We start from the raw sequence: 21,746 nt of genomic DNA on the forward strand, positions 1-21,746 counted from the left end.
TACATATTTTATTGGTCAAATAGCAATTCTCAACGATTTGGGTTTATTTATTTTAATCTAGATTAGTAATGTAGATGTTGTTTTAGGTTTAACAATGATTTGTTGTTTGGTTTAGTGTTTATAAGTTTTTTTCTGTGTCATTATCATTTGGAATATGAAAATAGATCCAAGAGCGTTGTATATCTCACTATCTGTGTCATCTTTGATCTCTTTCATCAGTGTCTTATATTAATAGTTTTCTGAGGGCAGATGTTTTGCCTCCTTAGGAACATTTATTCCTAGGTATTTTATTCTCTTCGTTGCAGTGGTAAATAAATGGGATTATTTCCTTAATTTCTCTTTCTGATCTTTCATTGCTAGTTTATAGGAATGGAAAAGATTTCTGTGCATTAATTTTGTATCCTGCAACTTTACCAAATTCATTGATTAGCACCGGTAGTTTTCTAGTGGGATTTTTAAGATTTTCTTAGTGTGAATATCATGTCATCTGCAGACAGTGACAGTTTTAGTTTCTCTTTTCCATTTTGCATTCCTTTTATTTCTTTTTTTCCCTTTATTGCCATGGCTAGGACTTCCAAACTATGTTGAATAATAGTGATAAGAGTGGGCATCCTTGTCTTATTCCTGACCTTAGAGCAAATGCTTTTAGTTTTTCACCATTGAGAATGATGTTTGCTGTGGATTTTCTGTATATGGTACTTACTGTATTTGGGTAGGTTCATTAGAGAAAGTATCTGCATAAAATTCACAGAAAAATTCTTAACTCAGAATTTTGTGATTGATCAGTTTTGAAAATTTTATGGTAATAAAGGCCACCTCATGCGAAGAGTTGACTCATTGGAAAAGACTCTGATGCTGGGAGGGATTGGGGGCAGGAGGAGAAGGGGACGACAGAGGATGAGATGGCTGGATGGCATCACTGACTCGACGGACGTGAGTCTGGTTGAACTCCAGGAGTTGGTGATGGACAGGGAGGCCTGGCGTGTTGCGATTCATGGGGTCGTAAAGAGTCAGACACGACTGAGCGACTGAACTGAACTGAACTGAAATTTGCGGTTATAATGTACAAAAGGTTGGAACCAAAACCTAAGGGAACAAACAAAATGTGAATGATAATAACAATCATAAGTTGTATAATGAACTTTTGGTCAGTTTTAAGCTCTAATAGCTTGGCATGGTGATGTTAAATGTATCAGTCTCTAAAAATGTATTGATACATCTCTGGTCAATAACATTTGGGTAACAAAAGATGTATTAATGCGTCTCTGGTCAAGAATATGTTAATATGGAATATCATATTAATTTGTGTATATTGAAGAATCCTTGTGTTCCTGCGATAAATTCCACTTGATCATAGTATGTAATCCTTTGTAATATGTTTTGGATTTCAATTTGTTAATATTTTTTTGAGAATTTTTCTGTGTTCATCAGTGATACTGGTCTGTAATTTTCTTTTTTCGTGATTATCTTTTTCTGCTTTTGGTATTAAGGTGATGGTGGCCTTGTAGAATGAGTTTGGGAATGTTCTTCCTCTGCTATTTGTTTTAGAAGAGTTTGAGATGGATGGTGTTATTTGTTTTTCTCTAAATGTTTGATAAAATTCACCTGTGAAGCCATCTAGTCCTGGACTTTTGTTTATTGGAAGATTTAAAAGTTCTTTAATTTATTTGTTTTATTGTTGACTGTGCTGGGTCTTTGTTGCTGCGAATGGTCTTTGCGTAGTTTTGGCGAGCAGGGGCCACTCTTCGTCGTGATGCGCAGGCCTGTCATTGAGGAGGCTTCCCTTGTTGTGGAGCACAGGCTCTGGGCATGTGTGCTGGAGCCCACGGAGCAGTCGCAGCAGGCAGGCTCTGGAGCTTACAGGCTTCAGTAGATGCAGCGTTTGGGCGCATTAGTTGTGGTGTACGGGTTTCATTTCTCCGAGGCAGGTGTCCCTTGCGTTGGCAGGTGGACTCTTAACCTCTGAACCACCAGGGAGGTCCCTCTAGGTATTTTTTGATTTCCTCTTTGATTTCTTCAGTGATCTCTGGGTATTTAGTAGCATATTGTTTAGCCTGCTCGTGTTTGTGTTCTTACAGTTTTTTTTCCCCCCTATAATTCCCAATCTCATAGAATTGTGATTGGAAGAGATGTTTAATACTGTTTCAGTTTTCTCAAATTTAACAAGGCTTGATTTGTGACTGAAGATGTGATCTCCTGAAGAATGTTCCATGTGCACTTGAGAAGAAAGTATATTCTGCAGCTTTCAAATGGAATGTCCTATAAATATCAATTATGTTTATCTGGTCTAATGTGTCATTTAAAGCTTATATTTTCTGATTAATTTTCTGTCTGGATGATCTGTCCTTTGGTATAAATGAGGGTGTTAAAGTTCCTTACTATTACTGTGTTACTGTTGATTTCCTCTTTTATGACTGTTAGCATTTGCCTTATGTATTGAAGTGCTCCTATGTTGGGTACATAAATGTTTGTAATTGTTACACCTTCTCCTTCGATTGATCCCTTGATCATTATGTAGTGTCCTTCTTGTCTCTTGTATTACTAATAGTCTTTATTTTAAAGTCTGTTTTGCCTGATTTGAGTGTTGCTACTCCAGCTTTCTTTTGACTTCTATTTGCAAGGAATATCTTTTTCCACCCCCTCACGGTTTAGTCTGTGTGTGTCCCTAAATCTGAAGTGGGTGTGTATAGATATCGTATAATGGGTCTTGTTTTTGTATCCATTCAGCCAGTCTATGTTTTTTGTTTGAAGTATTTAGTCTATTCCCATATAAGATAATTATATGTATGTTCTTATTACCATTTTCTTAATTGTTTTGGGTTTGTTGTTATAGGTCTTTTTTCTTCTTTTGTGTTTCCCACCTAGAGAAGTTCCCTTTAACATTTGCAGTAAAGCTGTTTTGGTGGTGCTGAATTAATTTAACTTTTGCTTGTCTGTAAAGCTTGTAGTTTCTCCATTGAATCTGAATGATATCCTTGCTGGGTAGAGTAATCTTGATTGTAGATTTTTCCCTTTCATCACTTTAAATATATCTTGCCAGTTCTTTCTGGCCTGATATCCTTTGCCATATTAAGGAAGTTTTCCACCTATAATCTCTTCAAATATTTCCTCAGACTCTCTTTTTCTTCTGGAACCCCTATAATTCAAAGATTGGTGCATTTGATGTTGTCCCAGAGGTCTCTGAGACTGTCCTCATTTCTTTTCATTGTTTTTTCTTTACTCTGCTCATTGGCAGTTATTTCCACCATTCTGTCTTCCAGCTCACTTATTCATTCTTCTGCCTCAGTTATTCTGTTGTTGATTCCTTCTAGTGTATTTTTCATTTCAGTTAATGTCATCACCATTTGTTTGTTCTTTACTTCTTCTAGGTCCTTGTAAACATTTCTTGTATTTTCTCAATCTGTGCCTCCATTCTATTTCTGAGTTTATGGATCATCTTTATTAATATTACTCTGAATTCTTTTTCAGGTAGATTGCCTATTTCCTCTTTATTTATTTGTTCTTATAGGTTTTTAGCTTGCTCCTTCATTTGTAACATATTTCTCTGTCATCTCATTTTGGTTGATGGGTCAGGCTGTGTTCCTGTCTTATTGATTGCTTGGCCTGAGGTGTCCAGCACTGGAGTTTGGAGGCAGTTGGTGTAACTGGGTCTTGGTGCTGAGATGCAGACCTTTGGAAGAGCTCACATGGATTCATATTTCTTAAGGTTGAAGTACTCTGTAAGTTCAGCAGCTTGGACTTGGTGCTCCTACCACAGTGCCTTGGACCATAAAGAAGGCTGAGCACCAAAAAATAGATGCTTTTGAACTGTGGTGTTGGAGAAGACTCTTGAGAGTCCCTTGGACTGCAAGCAGATCCAACCAGTCCATTCTAAAGGAAATAGTCCTGAATGTTCATTGGGAGGACTGATCCTGAAGCTAAAGCTTAGATACTTTGACCACCTGATGCAAACAGCCAACTCATTAGAAAGACCCTGATGCTTGGAAAGATTGAAGGGAAGAGGTGAAGGGGACGACAGAGGATGAGATGGTTGGATGGCATCACTGACTCAATGGACGTGAGTTTGAGCAAGCCCCAGGAGATGGTGAAGGACAGGGAGGCCTGGCGTGCTGCAGTCCATGGGGTCGCAAAGAGTCAGACATGACTGAGTGACTGAACAACCACCACCATCACAGGGGCTTAGGCCCAAGTCCTGACCTGTTAGGAGATGAGAACTTCACGTCCTCCTATTCTGCCATCTTGACCATTGGTATCAGAAACTTATTTTGAGCAGTTACCTGAAAATTGTTTCCTTGTGTGGAAAGTCTTATCTTATTTCTGATTCTTTCCACTCAGGCAGACTTGTTTTATTTTCCCATAAATTGTGTGTTTGCATTTGGTATCAAATTATCCACATTGGGTAGTAGTAACTGGTTGGTTGTAACCCAAAGAAACATTAAAAAAAAAAAATGTTAGTTGCAGTTGGGAGAAAATAACAAGTTCTGGTTAGACAGGCATTAAAGAAGTATTGTGGACTCAACTTTAAGCATTTGTACCACTTTAGCTTCTTGCTTTTTATGATTCTGGTTCATGTTTCCTAATTAGAGTACTTGACCCTGGTGTTAGAGGGTAAATGTGGTGTGTCTTCTTAGGGCCTCCATTTAAATCACGGGTAGGAGCATGGGAGTTTTGAAATGACTATGGATATTGTATTGTCATTTAGTTTATTACATTCACATAAATTATTGGACTAAGAAGATGTAAGAGTTTGTTTATCATCCAGTTTCTGTGAATCTTGAATTTATTTTCCTTTGTCATCAGGGTTGTTTGAGTGGAAAAGCTGGTGAGGCATTGATTGAAGTGAGAGGTTAGAAACACTATTAAAAATAAACTTATGTATATTTTAAGGAATAGTGGATCACTTATGGATTCAATGACCTACAAGGGAAGCCCTCAAGTAGTTTAGAGACAAAAATTCATGGATTTTTATATTGCTAATTTATAGATTATGTGATTTATTTATGTAATGGAAACAGTTGTCACCAAGGGTCTGTTACGTTAGCTGCGTTCGTTCATATACTCATTCATATAGCATGTTCTTGCTCACATTAATGCCGTTATGGCAGCGGCCCGCATTTTAGTGTGTATCACAGTCACCGCAGAGTTTGCTAAAAGCTTGTTCAAAGCTGTAGGTACCATCCCCAGAGATTTTGGTGACATAGTGATCTCTTTTTAAAATAAACACATTGGATGATTCTGGTCTGTAGACCACTTTTTGACTATTATAGGAGAAAGAATTATTGTTACTGAAATAGGTTAAAAAAAATACCCCATTACTTAAGAAGATTTAATGCCAGGAGAATATGAAAGTATTTATGATTGTGAGTGATTTAAAACTTGAGCATAATACAACATAATAGGCTTGGTTTTGAATTTGACCTGTCTCCTGTAAAGGCCAGTAGATGGTAGTTGTTTGCTAAACTTCAGTAATGGATAACTTATGACTGGTATAATGGATAACTTGGGCACAATAAAGGGTAAAAATGGTAGAGACCTAGTATATGCTGAAGAGATCAAGAAGAGATAGAATGAATACATGGAAGAATTGTGTAAAAAAGATCTTAATGAACTGGATTACTACAATGGTGTGGTTGGTCACTCAGAGCCAGACATTCTGGAGTGCGAAGTCAAGTGGGGCTTAAGAAGCACTGCTGTTAATAAAGCTAGTGGGTGTGATGAAATTCCAGCAGAACTATTCAAATCCCTAAAGATGATGCCATCGAGGTTTTGCATTCATTATGTCAGCAAATCTGGAAGACTCAGGAATGGCCACAGAACGGGAACAGGTCAGCCCTCATCCCAGTTCCCAAGAAGGGTAGTAAAAAGAATGGCTAACCATTGGACAGTTGCACTCATCTCCCACGCTAGTAAATCTTGCATGCTAGGCTATTCATCATTATGTGAACCAAGAGCTTCCAGATGTCCAAACTGTGTTTAGAGAAGGAAGAAGAACTAGAGATCAAATTGCCAACATTCACTGGGTTAAAGAGAAAGCAAGGGAATTTCAGAAAAACATCTATCTCTGTTTCATTGACTGCACTAAAGCCTTTGACTGTGTGGATCATGACAAACTGTGGAAAGCTCTTAGAGAGATGGGAATACCAGACCATCTTACCTGTCTCCTGAGAAGCCTGTATGCGGGTCAGAAGCAACAGTTAGAACCCTGTATGGAACAACTGATTGGTTCAAGATCAAGAAAGGAGTATGACAGGGCTGTCTGCTGTCACCCTGTTTGTTTAACCTATACACGGAGCACATAATGAGAAATGCTGGGCTGAGTGAGTTACAAGCCGGAATCAAGATAGGCAGGAGAAACATCAACAATCTAAGATATGCGGATTATACCACTCTTAATTGCAGAAAGCAAAGAGGAACTGAAGAGCCTCTTGATGAAGGTGAAGGAGGAGAGTGAAAGAGCTAGCTTAAGATTAAGTATTAAAAAACTAAGATCATGTCATCCAGCCCCATTATTGCATGGCAAATGGAAGGGGAAAACGTGGAAGTAGTGACAGATTTCCTCTTCTTGGGCTCTAAAATCTCTGTGGATGGTGACTACAGCCTTGAAAACAGAAGACGATTGCTTCTTGACAGGAAAGCAATGACAAACCTAGACAGTATTTTGAAAAGCAGAGACATTACTTTGCTGACCAAGGTCCATATAATCAAGGGTATGGTCTTCCCAGTGGTCACGCACGGTTGTGAGAGCTGGACTATAAAGAAGGCGGAGCACCGAAGAATTGATGCCTTCGAGCTGTGGTGCTGGAGAAGATTCCTGAAAGTCCCTTGGACAGCAAGGAGATAAAACCAGTCAATCTTAAGGGAGATCAACCCTAAATATTTACTGGAATGACTGATGCTGAAGCTGAAGCTCCAGTTTTTTGGTCATCTGATGTGCACAGACAAATAATTGGAAAAGCCCCTGATGCTGGGAAAGATCAAGGGCAGAAGGAGAAGAGGGCATCAGAGGATGAGATGGCTGGACGGCATCACCGATGCAATGAACATGAACTTGGGCAAACTTTGGAAGATGGTGAGGGACAGGGAGGCCTGGCTTGCTGCAGTCCATGGGGTTGCAAAGAGTCGGACTCGACTGGGTAACTGAACAGCAGCAACAACTGTAAAGGCCAATAGATAGTAATTGTTTGCTAAACCTTAAGTATTCCTACCAGTCACAAGTTATCCATTGTTAACAATCATGTTGCTATTCCGTGGTCTAAGTAGAAAATACATATCTTAAGAGTCAATATGTATATATTTTAGTCATTTTAATTGCTTTGAAGAAATAGAATGATTTATTTTGAAATGCCAAATATAATTGAGGTCAGGCATTAAATTTTAATTTTTATCAAATGAGAGAAATGAGGTGAGGGTATGGTAAAACAGGTGTTGTTCCTGCATGGTGCATAATTATGAAGGGATGCAATTTTGGATAACATTTTTAATACATGTTTTGAAATCTTAAAAAGATTCACATTGATTTACATAGTAATTCCATTCTGAGAGTCTCCAAAGGAGAGAATTTAAAATATGAAAATAGAGATATGTGTTATAGAATTATTTATAATTGCACAAAAACTTTGAAAAAATCTAAACATATTAGAGTAATATTTAAGGAAACCAGTGATCCATTTACACAAAGAAATCTTATTTAACTATAAAATGTTAAAGTGTCCATAATATAGGAGAATACTTATGTATTGTTATGTAAATAAAAGCAGTTTACAGAATTGTCTATCATTTTAAAGACTAGCAGGAAAGTTGGAAAATATTAATTTTGGTGTTTTTTATAATTATAGGATTATTGTTCTACCCTTGTCTTTATATGTGTTCCCTCATATTTTTTTTATAATGAAGAAATAGCAGATATAAATCAATATGTTGATGTTTAAAGAGAGTTGAGGTGAGACACTATAACCAGGTACTCTCAAGGAATTCAGTGGCAGCATTTGATAGGGATAGGGAATTTGTTTATAAATAGATTCAGAATAGTGATTCCAAGTTAATAGACTGTTAAAGGATTCAGTGCTGAACCCATTTTTCAGATTATGATTTTGTAAATCACCTCAAGGGAGGAGTACATTGTGATCCTTCAAATTTTGAATCCCTTTTAGGTATGAAATCCAATGGAATTGATATTAACTATATGAAAAACTTTGAAAGACTGTATGAAGGGGCAGGAATGTGGTTAAGTGATAGCCACTTGGCCAGATACGAGTTGGATGGTATGCACTGAAGATTGTTCACTGCATAGTTATTTGCCCTGATGAATTGTATCCTGAACTACAGAGTTTAGCAAAAATTATAAACAAATTCTTATGTTTGTAATTTTAGTGGGTAATAAGGAATCCAAGATATTTGGATTTGGTCTGACTCTTTGAGGTTTGTATCAAGGAGAACAATAATGTTCTTTACAACAAGATTGTTTCTGTGTTTTGGGTTTGCTATAGTGCTGCTCTGGATGGGCTTGGGGTCAGATTCAGTGAGACAGTTCTTGTGTTCCCAAGGGCATGTTATTTTCTGTGTGAGGAGTCTTGTCATAGATGCATAAAAACAAATAGCATCCCTTGAGATGTATCTAAAAATAAGATACTTAGTTTTGTAAAAAGCATAGCAATAAATTCTGAGTATATGATCAAGGTAAGACAACAGTAAGAAGGGAAGGGATTTGGGGAGAACTGCTGAAATGTTACTTTTTAAATTAAATGAGATGATTATATTCAGGAAGCCTTTTGAGAAACAGTTTTGGTTACAGTGAGAAGCATTCCCAGATGCTAGTCTTCGATGATTTTTTTCACTATTCTCCATTGAAATAAAAATACCAGAACATTGTGGAGAGTGTGGTTTTCATAGTGCTACTATATTTCATTGATTTAAAGATGTAGATTTCCCCCAGATTTTAATATTTCTGATATTGCAATGGGTTTTGCAGTCAGTGGCATCTTTAAATCATTGTCAGTTGTGAAATGGTTATCACTGCCTACATATACCCAAACTCAATAATTAATCCTGTTGGGTATGACTAGGTAATGCAACCCATTGGTGTTTCAGGTAACATATCGTTTAAGGAAGAGATGAACACGCTGTGTTGTCTTCTGAAACCTGTTAGTTGCACTTTCTGGTGATACCTTTTGGTTTGGTAACATCAGGAAAGGTGTAGCATCACAGCTTGAACAATGTGTGTCAGTTGCTTGCAGGAGAATTCTGAGGCAGTAGAGGTGCATTTTAAAAAGAAATATCACATCACTACTTCCTTAAATGGTACAGAGGATGATATTATGGAAAAACAGGGTCATTGATGACTGAGTTAAAAGAAATTTAGAAATCAGATTGTGAATATGAAGAAAATTTTAAGAATATTTTGAATTCATTTTGCTTTTGTTTTTACATAAACATGAGTGCTATGAACATTCATATCTAAATAAATTTAAGAACTTTTTCAATAAATATAAAAATTCTGAGAAAGGAAACAATTGTATTTTTGATAAGTAATTAGCTTGAATACGATGCACATCACCAGCTGTCTGCTAAGAGATTGCAAAGACCTAAAGAACACTTATCCTTTTATACAGCTAAGCAGATAAAATCCATTACATGCATATTCTTAGGATAAATAATAAGTAGTGCTCAAGAAAGAGGACTTGACAGCAACATTTGTCACACATAGTTCATTCTAAATTCGCTTGGTAATCAGAGTGACCATAATGTATTAGCTAATTGCTTTATCCAAGGAAAAATAAACTTAGGTATTTTTATGACAGGAAGTAGTTTAGCAACCTGGGGCTAGGTGACCCTCTGAAGTTAGGCTCCTATCCTCCTTGATCACATTTCAAAGAGATGGCTACTGGGTCCTTGAGAAAGATGGTCCTGAGTTGCTGGTTAGAGGCTTGTTTAGCTTTTCTTTTTTCTTAATTAAAAAAATTTAAATTTGCATGCCGATGATAATGATCTTGTACAAAGGGACAAGTTAGGGCGGAAGAAAAGGATAGTTGGAAGAGCAGGAAAGGAAGACAAATTGGGACCCAGTGCAGAAGTAGTTTATTTTTCTTTTAATAGGAGCAGGAAAAGAGGAAGAGGAGGTAATTCTCTTCTGAGTTTAGGGTGACTCACATTCAGGTTTGCCTGGGACTGAGAGAGTTCCCAGGACACCAGACGTCCAGTGCTAAAACTGGCGAAGTCCTGAGCAAACCAGGATGGTTGGGTATTCTTCTGCGGCTTGTTTTTCCTTAACAAAGTGAAAAGGTTGATCATCTGCTGGGAATGGGAAGGGGATGACGGTTTAAGATAAATGGAGAAGCTATATGAAGTAATTCTTTATCTTAAAGATGGAGGAGCAGATTCACTAGGTTGTTGTGGTATGATTTCTGGGCTTTGTCTCCTAAGGGTCTACTGAAATTTACAAACATAATTTCAAAGTTCTTATGGTTGTGTTTCTTTACAGTCTTATTCAGCTATTCAGGTGGAGCTGCTGTGTTAGGTGGAATGCTGGTTTTAACTATGATTTGACTATGATGGAGGAAGAGAGGAGCAAAGGAGGAGGCCACAGGCAAAGAAGTGATTTATAGTGATGTATCATCAAATCTCAGGATAGGTATAAGAAGTGGAGAAGAGAGGATGAAGGATAGTTGGCAAAATGACTCCAACAGACTTTTAGAAGTGAACTGGAATAATAGGAAGTGAAGAGAGTGGGATGCCTGAACTTGAAATTTTTGAGGTGGTATAATTCCTGGTTATTGATATGATATGGGAATAGGGGCTGGAGTGGATGGCAGAAACAATCATTGAGTATTGTAATGATCACACTATAGATGTGATTTTAGTGATTAAGGCAGCTTTTGATGCTCCAGAAATATTCAGTTATTTTCTTTTCATATACTGTTGTTTTCTGTTTGCTGTTTTATTTTGTTTGATCAGTACCTTTGTTTGAGGAGGAGGTGTTGTTCTTGAATGAAGATGGTTGTAAATAAATAAGTGGATGGATTAAAGCAAATATTGTTTAATCAGTACTTGTCTTTATCATATGGCTTGCTCCTGGAAACTTTATAAGTGGTTAAGTTTCAGACATTAACATCTAAAATGATGATCCACTGCCCATTAAGCTATTTTAGTCCCAAATAAGTTCAGTGAGAACTTTGTGTCATGTATGGTTACTGGTACTGTACTGCTTTGCTCACTCCAGTTTCCTTCTTTCTCTTTTTATAGGACCGCAGCTGAATGCCCAGCTAGAAGGTTGGCTTTCACAAGTACAGTCTACAAAAAGACCTGCTAGAGCCATTATTGCACCGTAAGTTTTAAGGGTCTTTACCCAGAATCTTCCATGTGTTGATTTTTAATAAAGGATGAATGTCTATGGATTGAATTAAAAATTAAAAATCAAATGCTGTGTTGAAATGAAGAAGTTATATTCACTAAATTTCATGATTGCTGTGGCTTTCACTTTAACTCAAGGATAAAGGAATTGGCTGTTTTCTCAGATGAAGAAGTTTCCAATTTTATTTTTGGTAATAAAACTGACTTTTAAAACAGTTAAACATTAGTTGAAACAGTTTAAACATTAGGTAAGCTTGGTGATTGCAGTAGTATTTGGTACAAATGAGTAAGTTCTATTTTAAACATTAAAAAGATCGACTTTAATCACATAATTTTAAACTTACAAATAAAAGTGTATTAAACATAATGTGGTGCAATATGGACTAGCAGCCAGGATTTTAGAGGATGGGTAGATTTTTTTTAAATGAAGGCAGTCTATTGCCTATTAGAAGGCAATCTGTTGTCAGTGTTAGAGCACTTTTTGAGAATTACAAGCTAACAAACACAGTTAACTGTTTGTATGGTATGAATTCAGTTAATTTTGATTTGGTAAATGTTGGAGTTTCTGCTGTTTCTCTCACAGCAGCATCTTTTATGTGACTTCTCGAGTTCAGGTTGGTAACTTGATAAATAATAAATAGTGAAAATAATAATAGTAACCACTTATTAAACACTATGAGAATTAAACAAGTAAATACACATAAAGAACTTACATTAATGTTGGGCACATAATAAGTATTATATAAATGTTACGTACTTTATGTGCCAAACATTTAGTTAAATGAGATCTAAGTTGATCTCATTTAAAAGACTCAGGAAGTTGACTACACTACTTACCAACTGTGTGACATACAAGTTATTTAATCTCTTGTGCCTTTGTCTTATTGGTAAAATTAGAATCATGATATTACCTTCATATAGTTTTTCTAACGATTAAATGAGCTAATCTTTATAAAACTTTTAGCATAATGACTTGCTGTTACTTATTTTGTCATTCAGCAGATGTCTATCAGGCTAAATACTAGATGCTCTTCTTTGTGCTGCTCTTTGAATAAATTGAAATCACTACTCATAGTGCTTGCCTTTTAGTATTTGGGGAATGCAGACAGTAAATAATACTTCTGTGTCGAGTGCAGTTGGGCGCTAAGAAAAATAAAGCAGATAAAAAGATTGAGAGTGACAGCATGGGTTGGAAGTTGCTAGTTTATATAGATTAATAAATAACAAAAACTCTCCCTGTTAAGGAACAATTGAGCCTAAATGATGTGAGAGAGGAGTTATGCGGATACCCAGGAAAGAGAGTTTAGGTTGCGAAGCAGCAAGGACAGAGGCTCTGCGACAGAATATGCTTAGTGTGTTTGAGGAAAAGCGAGGCCAGTGTAGCTGGAGAGGCATGTGTGTGGGGAAGAGTGGTGGCTGAGATTGGCAGTGGGGGCTTGACTGTGGGGCGGCTTCGTAGGAAATCATAAAAGCTTTGGTTTTCATTCCAAGTTATATGGCAAGTATGGAGAAGCTTTAAGCAGAAAAGTAATACCATCTGACTTAGGTTTGCAGGGGATTACTCTTGCTGTGGTCTAGACTTTTTGTTTTGTGGAGGCAAAGAGTCTGTTTAGGAGGCTTATTACTCTTAGTACCGAAAAGAGATGACATAATGGCTTTGACTGGGAGTAGTGGTAGAGGTGATGAGAAGCAGTATATTCTGGATATTTTTGAAGGTAGGGCTAATAAAGTAGAAGAAAGAGTCATGGATGACTTAAGTTTTGGCTTGTGAAATTGAAAGGATGGAATTGTGTTTGTATTAATTAAAGGAAAAAACAAGGGTAGAGGTGGGGAGTGGAATTTTAAGTGTTTGTATAGACTCTAACATTTTATTCTCCCTGTGTTAATGTTGAGATGCAAATGGGCAGCTAAATGTGTGAGTTTGGAGTACAGGGAAGAAGGGCTAGGCTGTGTTGGTATATCACACTTAACACAGTTAAGTGTGTAACTTATCACTTAAAGTCTAATTGGACTGTAGTAAATTAGGGAGTAAAATAGGAGAAATTCAAAGACTAAGCCCTTAGGCAAGCCAGCTTTATTTAGAGGTCAGGATGAAGATGAATATTTGCAAAGGAGATTTTGAAGGAGGATGAGGGAGGAAGGAGGAAAACCAAGAGTGAGTGATGTTTCTGGGAAGTAAAAGGACGAAAATGTGTCAGGGAGGAGGAGATCAGGTGTGTCGAATTTTGCCAGTAGGTCAAATAAGATGCAGACTGATAATTGATAATTGGATACTGTGGAGATCGCTGGTTATTTTAGTACAATTTCTGTGGAGTGGTGGGGATGAAAGCACAGTTGGAGTGGGTTCAAGAAAGAATCAAGGAGGGAAATGAAGACAGTGAATATAGACATTTTTTGGGGGGAGAAATTTTGCTATAAATCAAGGAGGGATTTATAAACAGGGCAATGGGAATATGGCGTCAATTTAAAGTAAGAGTTATTAAAGTGTTTATAATGTTGACACAATCCAGTAGAGAAAAATTGATGCAAGGATAAGTTGGGAAGTTTGTATAAGTGAGATCCCTGGTTGGGTGAGAAACGAGAGCTTAGTAATCATCTTTTTATAGTATATCATAATATATGTTCTATTGTCATTCCCATTTCTATGCTGATATTTGACTGTTATGGTTAAAATGAGGTTAGTTATTCATGAAAAACTAGCTATGCTTGTTTCCTTCTTGTAGTTAGTTTTAAATTGAAATCTTTGGAAGTGGTCTGGGAAATGAGATATTTGGGCCTGAGTTCCAAATACTTTGTAAAAGATTTCTTAAGTTACCTGAGGTTTCAAAATGAATATTGAAAATAGTTTTGGCTTTGGTGTGCATGTTTCTGCCATATAGTGACTTTGTAGTTTATATATAAATAATTTCTACTTTGTTAATATATGAAAACTTTAAATGTAGTTAAGTTCATCTAATCATATGGTTTCCAGAGATAACTTTTCCAGAGTTACCTTCCTTTTTTTTTAAGGCAGAAATATTTTAATGTTAAATAGGCATAAAGGGGTTTCCAGGTGGTTCAGTTGCAAAGAATCTGCCTGCCAATGCAGGAGTCCTGACACAGGAGACTTGAGTTTGATCCCTGGGTTGGGAAGATCCCCTGGAGGAGTAAATGGCCACCTGCTTCAGTATTCTTGCCAGAAAAATGTCATGGACAGAAGAGCCTGGCTATGGCTCAAGTCTGTGGGGCCACAGAGTTGGACGTGACACAGGCACAGAAAGGTCTTTGTAAGAACTACTTATATAGTAATTAGACAACTTAAAATTTTAAGATTTCTGTATTTATTTAAAATAAAAAATGTATTTTTAAAATTTTATAAATTCTAGCTCTCTGGGACCACCTTTTCTTAGATTCTGCCTTCATAAGAATAAATCATACACGGGGAACCTTAAAAAGACAAACCCAGAACCTAAGTAGCACACTTTCAAAGATGCTTAAACATTTGGTCCTTTTTATATTGATGTGGATTAAGTAGAATAATGTCACTTATTATTGACATTAGAAAAATAAATATTGACCCATAAACTAACTGTTGATCAGTCTTAAAGAATTCTAATCTGTATGACATATAAGCAGGCACATTTGGGAGAAGGATTCAAAAAATTTGACTAAAAAATATCCTTATCCTTTGATTGAAACAGAACTACAGGTTACTTAAGGCACAGGAGACAGTGTGTGGCCCAGGGATATATATTGAAATGATCTCATGAACTAGGAGTTCCAAAAGCCCTCCCACCATGAATGCCAGATACTTTGATGCCAGAATTGTTTATCTTGCAGTATTCTTGAATAATTCAGCAACCCTTAAAATGGATCTGTACAGGTCTGCATCACTTAAGAAACCTCTTACTGAATATAAAAATATAAGCCAATGATTATGGAAGGGGCTTAATTTACATGATGAAGCTATATTTTGCTGTAAAGCATAGAACCTGCCTCCAATGCAGGAAACATAAGAGACTCAGGTTCCATCCCTGAGTCGGAAAGATCCCCTGGAGGAGGACGTGGCAACCCACTCCAGTATTCTTGCCTGGAGAATCCCATGGACAGAGGAGCCTGGTGGGCTACAGTCCATAGAGTTGCAAAGAGTCTGGCACTACTGAAGTGACTTAGCATGCATACACACACAATGACTATTGGAGGCTCCCACCATACATTTACAGTAGAGTTTGATTTTTTTTTTTTTAAGTTTTTGGCTATACAACATGGCATATTCTACATTGACAGCATAGAGTCTTACCCACTAGACCACCAGAAAAGTCTGTTAGAGTTTGATTTCTTAGTGGCTAATCTAGCAGGAATAGTATGGAACAAAGGATACTTTTACTTTTCATTCTGTACCTTTTTTCATTGTTTGACTTTTTTCTTTCTTTCTTTTTTTTTTACTGTGGACATGTGTCACCTTTAGTATAAAAACTGGTTTGAAAGCCAAGAAACATTTACATAGAAGACCAGGTTGTATATAGTGAAGCATACCTATAGAGCTCTTACCAGTGTATATCATGAGATAGTGAATCTTCATAAATTATCTAGTTAATTTAATTTCCTAGAGATATGCAGTCCTTGTTAAGTGGCAGGTTATTCATGGCAGTATCTCAAATCATATATACTCCAGCAGTAAAAGAAACTCAATATGCAACATTGTGGTTAGTTTATTCTTACTTGACTTTTTAGCTCATAACACTGTTTACTTAATATTTGTGAGGTTCCAATTATAAAAATAAAATATCCCGAATAATGGCTGTTTTACTTGGACATTTTTGGGGTATAACAATCTACTGATATTTTTTATTGAAGCAGGAATCTTTAGGGCCATTGAGCCATGCCTATGAAAGAATGCAAAGTTAGGTGCAGCAGAATAAAATTGAGAGGGCAGTATGGAGGTTGCTGCTTCTGTGAACTGTTTGGGGCCAATTGTCCCTCAGCTTGATCCTGTATGCTCACAGGTGTTGTTTTTTTGTTTTGTTTTGTTTTTTTTCAAATTTTTGTTGGCATATAGTTAATTTACAATGTTGTGTTAGTTTCAGGGGTACAGTAAAGTGAATCAGTTATATATATATATATTCACTTTTTTTTTTTTTTAAGATTCTTCTCCCATGAAGATCATTACAGAGTGTTGTGTAGAGTTGCCTGTGCTCTGCAACAGGTTGTTATTAGCTGTCTATTTCATACATAGTAGTGTGTATGTTCACAGGGGTTTTTAACTTTAGATTCTAGGTTTGTAGATCATAGCTTAAGGTTGCAAACTTTTCTTAAATCCCTTAAAAAAAAGATCTCATTTCATCTAGTCCAGTCTTCTCGTTTCATCCAGTGTGGTCTTTATTTTGCATTTTTTGCTGCTGTTCAGTAGAACTAGGACTACTAGATTCTGACTTTGTTGAAGTCGAATCAGTGTTCTTTTACGATTCCCTATATCCTCTTTGATGAAAAGCCTCTCATAGAATATTTGTAGACTCTTGGCATTCATGGTTGATACAAGTGAAAGTCCATGTAGTGATTGGTAATTTTCCTGATGTAGGAATTTAAATTATATCACACTGCAAGGTCGCTGTATGGAAAACTGTCACTTACCCAGTGAATGATCATGGACAGTGACTTTGCATCCTCATTTAATAGCAGCTCTGTAAGGGGCACAAATTCTGGTAGGTTAGGAACTGGACTTGCTGATACAAAGGGTCTGCTATGTAGGCGTAAAGGGAGAAACAAAAGTACTCTGCATTAAAAGAAGGATTAGTTTTTAGAGGCATAGCTCTAGCCTAATGACAAACTCTAGATATTAGAGTATAATTCTGTATTTGTTTTCATGAGAAGTTACATTAAGAATCAGAGTGACCTGTAACTGCTAGCAAGGATGTCTTTGTATTAAGGATTTTAAAAACTTTAAAAAGACTGACTTGGACACACTTTTATGATACATAGTCAAATATCTGTAGAGTGCAAATTTTCATTGCTCTTCTGGCTGTCATGCACAAAAGAAAATAACTTAGTCATTCCCTTAGCAAAGCCTTCTTTCTTGTGTGTGATCTCTTAGTGGAACCTCTTTCTACATACATGTAGAATTAGATGATATTAGCAAGAGAAAGGTATAGGGACAGAGGATCACTGGTGAGAATTGATGATAATTACTACAACTTTATTCTTTACCATATATCTGGGCCAGGATAAAGGAAAGTAATAGAAATTCTCTTCTTTGACTGTGATCTTAGTCCTTTCATGTAAGTAGAGTTCCTCACTATGGGGGATAAGAGGGATGGTATACTCAATGATTTTTAAAAAAAGATACACTGCAATGTATTTTTTATCCAGGTTAAGATTCCTCTCTCTTTGCCACTATTTTGTCTTTCGTTCAAGCATACTTTTAAGCCTTCAGCTTCAGAAAGGACTAAAACCGTGAAATCTGAGTTCTTATTATGAAACAAATTTACTTTAGTTAATCATGTTATTAAAGCTATCGTCTTTCCCTGTAGTCTTACAGGATATATGATTCTGGAATTATTCTTTAGTTGTTAGGACATTTACTTTTCCAACTCCACGGACCCTTCCCCTTTTTCCTTCAAATATGTAAAGGTTTCTTTTGGTGGTTAAGAAAGGGTTCTGGAGCTCTACTGCGTGGCTTTGAATCCTGGAGTACCACTTACTATCTGTATGACCTTGAGCAAGTTTCTTAGCCTTTCCGCTTTAGTTTCTTCACCTATAAAAAGAGAAGAATAGTAACTCCTATTTCAGAGAGTTGTTGGGATTAAAAGAAATGCTTTGAGTTAACATAGAAGATTGCCTGACATGTGGTAAGCACTTAGTAGACGTTAGTTACCACCCTTAATCATAACTGCCCTCTTCTTCTTTTTCCTACGTGGTCACTAAGATATGTCAGTTTTTCTTTTTAGACTCTAGTGCATTGATTTCTCATTTCCCACTGACACTGACACCATTCTGGACCATGACATTACTACCTGAAACCTCAGTTTCCGAGAGAGCTTCATGTAACTCTTCTGTCCCTGATGTCCTCTGTGCTTGTGTTTCAGTACACGATGACAGTTTCACGTGGTCACTTCCCTGCTCAAGAGCATACATCAGCTTTTCAGAAACTTGTTTTACCAAGTCCAGACTTGATACTGAGTCAGAGTCTCATTCTGTCTTAGTACTACTCTCTTACTGCATTCAGGCCAATTTCATATTTTCTCATTTACATCATACATTCGGACATTTGCTCATGTTTTTCCTTCAGCCTTTATTCCCTTCCTGCATGCCCTTACACTTCTTCTCTTACTATTTCTGTCCTACCTGTTCTTCAAGAATCTAGTGTTTCTAAGAAGTCTGGCATTTAAGAACGCACACACTTACAGCGAATTAACGTATGACAAAGGAGGCATGATTATACAACGGAGGAAAGACAACCTTTTCAATAAATGGTTCTGGGAAAACTGGACAGGTACATGTAAAAAAGTGAAACCATTCTTTAACTCTGTGTGTAAAAATAAGCTCTAAATGGATTAAAGGCCTAAATGTGAGACCAGACACTGTAAAACTCCTAGAGGAAAACAGGCAGAATAACTCTCTGACATAAATTGCAGCAATATCTCTTTTAGTCTCTCTCTCAGAATAATGGAAATAAAAGAAATAAACAAACAAACATGGGACCTATTTAAATTCAAAAGCTTTTGCACAGCAAAGGAGACCATAAACAATATGAAAAGACAGCCCACAGAATGGGAGAAAATATTTGCAAATGACTTGACTAAAATCTACAAGTAGCTTATGTGCCTCAGTATCATCAAAACACACAGCCCAATCAAAAAAAGGGCAGAAGACCTAAATAGACATTTCTCCAAAGAAGACATACAGATGGCCAAGGGGTATATGAAAAGATGTTCAGTTGGGAGAAGGGATAGTTAGGGAGTCTGGGATTAATATGTACACACTGCTATATTTAAAATGGATAGCCAACAAGGACCTACTGTACAGCACATGCAGCTCTGCTCAGTGTTACGTGGCAGCTTGGATAGGAGGGAAGTTTGGGGAAGAACCGATACATGTATATGTATGGCTGAGTCATTTTGCTATGCATCTGAAACATCACAACGTTGTTAATCAGCTGTGGTGGTGTTTAATCGCTGAGTTGTGATAAAAAGTTAAAATATGTATTTTAAAAAAAGAACTAAGCTTAAGTAGTAACAGCATTGGTAAAACCGGGAGAGACTCAGAAAGACAGGTTGATTTAGAGATTGGAGCATAGATTGGGGTTCAGGGCCTTTAAATTCATGAAGAGCAAGTAGTAACTAAGGTCTGAAAAGCAGATCTAAGAAGAAAGGACCAGTTTAAGATATAAGAATTGAGAAGTGGAGGAATGTGAAGTGAGTGACAACTAAGAGCAAAGTAGTGTTGTAAATCTGAATGTCATTCACGTTTGAGACAGACCAGGACAGGTCCGGATGGATCAGATGAATTTTAAGGTCCACATGGCAGGGCAAGACAGTGTATTTCTGAATTGATTGGAAGGAGCCAGTAATGTTAAGATGAGGAACAGGTGTTAAGAATCTGAAGCAGTTGGTATTGGTGTCTTGGGCACTGAAAGATGGGGGTTATAATTGGATCAGATAGAGCCTCTGGTTAGTCTGGAGTATCAAGATTAGTACAGGATGACAGCAAAACTGAATTTGCTGAGCCACAGGACAACTTAGATTACCTTCTGGCTAGAATTAGAATTGGGTTGTGAGAATATTGCTATATTGAGGCAGCTTGATAGGCTCCCTTGACAGAGATGTGAGAATGGAGTGACCACCATTAATGTGATTAGTAAAGCCTTCAGTGATTACACTGTGCTTAGCGTATGTCCCATGGTACCTTAGTCCTAATTAAGCATGCACATTGCTATCTTGTATGACTGTGGTTGACTTATGTGACTCTTTTTCTGTGTTTAGTTAAGATGAGAGTACCATTTTTAAAACAGCTCTATTGGGGTATGATTAACATTCAGCTCCATATAAAGTGTATAGTTTTATATGTAAGTTTGAAATATGTATATACCTGTGAAATCATTACCACAATTAAGACAGTGAACATACTCCTCATCTTCAGAAGTTTCCTTGTGCCTTCTTATCCTCTCTGCCCTTCTCCCCACCCTCCTATGTCCACTGATTTCTTGTCACTATAGTTTTTATTTTTTAGAATTATTTATTTTTTTAGTTTAAGTATAGCTGATTTACAGTATTGGGTCAGTCTCTGCTCTACAGCAAAGTGACTCGCTTTTACACACACGTATATGTATATATTCTTTTTCAAAATTAAACATTTTTAATTATAGAATTATTTAAATGGAATCATATAATATGAAACTTTTGTCTGTGTTCTCACTCAGCATATTTATTTTTCTTTATTTTGCCATTCCTTTTTTTTAAGCATAATTATTTTGAGTGTGTCAATAGTTTGTTCCTGTTTATTGCTGAAAAGTTACTTTGTTGTATGGATATTTTTTAATTTGTTTATCAGTTCACCTTTTGAGGGATAGTTGACTGTTTCTGTTTTTGGCTACTGCAAATAAAAATGGGATGAATATTGGAGTATAAATCTTTGTGTGCACATAATGCTTTTTTTTTTTTTGGAGTGGAATAGCTGGCAGGAGTTATATGGCAGAAGTATGCTTAGCTTTTTTTTTTTTTTAAATAAAGACATCGCCAAACCATTTTTTCCAGAGTAGTTGTACTGTTTTGCATTTCCACAAGTACAGACTGAATTTCAGTTCTGCATCCTTGCCACACTTGGTATGGTCACTCATTTTATTTTTGCTTATTCTAGTGGGTGTTTAGTGGTAGCTCATGGTTTTAATTCGCCTCTCCTTAATGACTAACTGATGTAGAGCCTTCTCTCGTATGCTTTTTTGCCATCCCATGTGTTCTTTTTGAAAGTATCTGTTCACATCTTTTTCTATTTAAAAATTTTAAAAAATCATAATAAAATATACGTAACATAAAATTTACCATTTTAAGGGTTTTTAACCATTTGTATAGTAGTGTTAAGTGCATTCACATTGTTGTGTAGCCAGTCTTCAGAATTCTTTTTGTCTTGTAAAATAGTTACCTGTATCTTTTTAAAGCATTAGGTTGTTTTGAAATTTCTTTGTATATCAGATATAAATCTTATATCAGATATTTGCTTTTTCTTTATATATTTAGATATAAATCCTTTATCAGATATATGCTTTACAAATATTTTCTCCCAGTCTGTGTTTTGTCTTTTCAGTTTACTGTGCATCTTGAAATTGGCCATGATAGGAATGATTTACTCCACATTAATAGGCAGATTGCTACAAATCAGGACTTTATTTTTTGTTGATTATATGTCTATACTCAAGAAAAGAAATGGGG

General features: G+C 36.5%; 1 protein-coding gene across 2 annotated transcripts in view; it reads left to right on the top strand.

The window, feature by feature from the left end:
- Positions 1–21,746, top strand: part of MEMO1 (mediator of cell motility 1) — a 110,264-nt gene that overhangs the window by 35,030 nt on the left and 53,488 nt on the right. For both annotated transcript variants that reach the window (XM_070379774.1, XM_070379773.1), the window contains exon 2: positions 11,239–11,320. In XM_070379774.1, coding sequence (XP_070235875.1) covers positions 11,239–11,320 — 82 coding nt within the window. The remainder of the gene's footprint in view (positions 1–11,238; positions 11,321–21,746) is intronic.

This window comes from Bos mutus, chromosome 11 (genome assembly GCF_027580195.1).
Source record: "Bos mutus isolate GX-2022 chromosome 11, NWIPB_WYAK_1.1, whole genome shotgun sequence".
In the NCBI taxonomy this organism is placed as follows: domain Eukaryota; kingdom Metazoa; phylum Chordata; class Mammalia; order Artiodactyla; family Bovidae; genus Bos; species Bos mutus.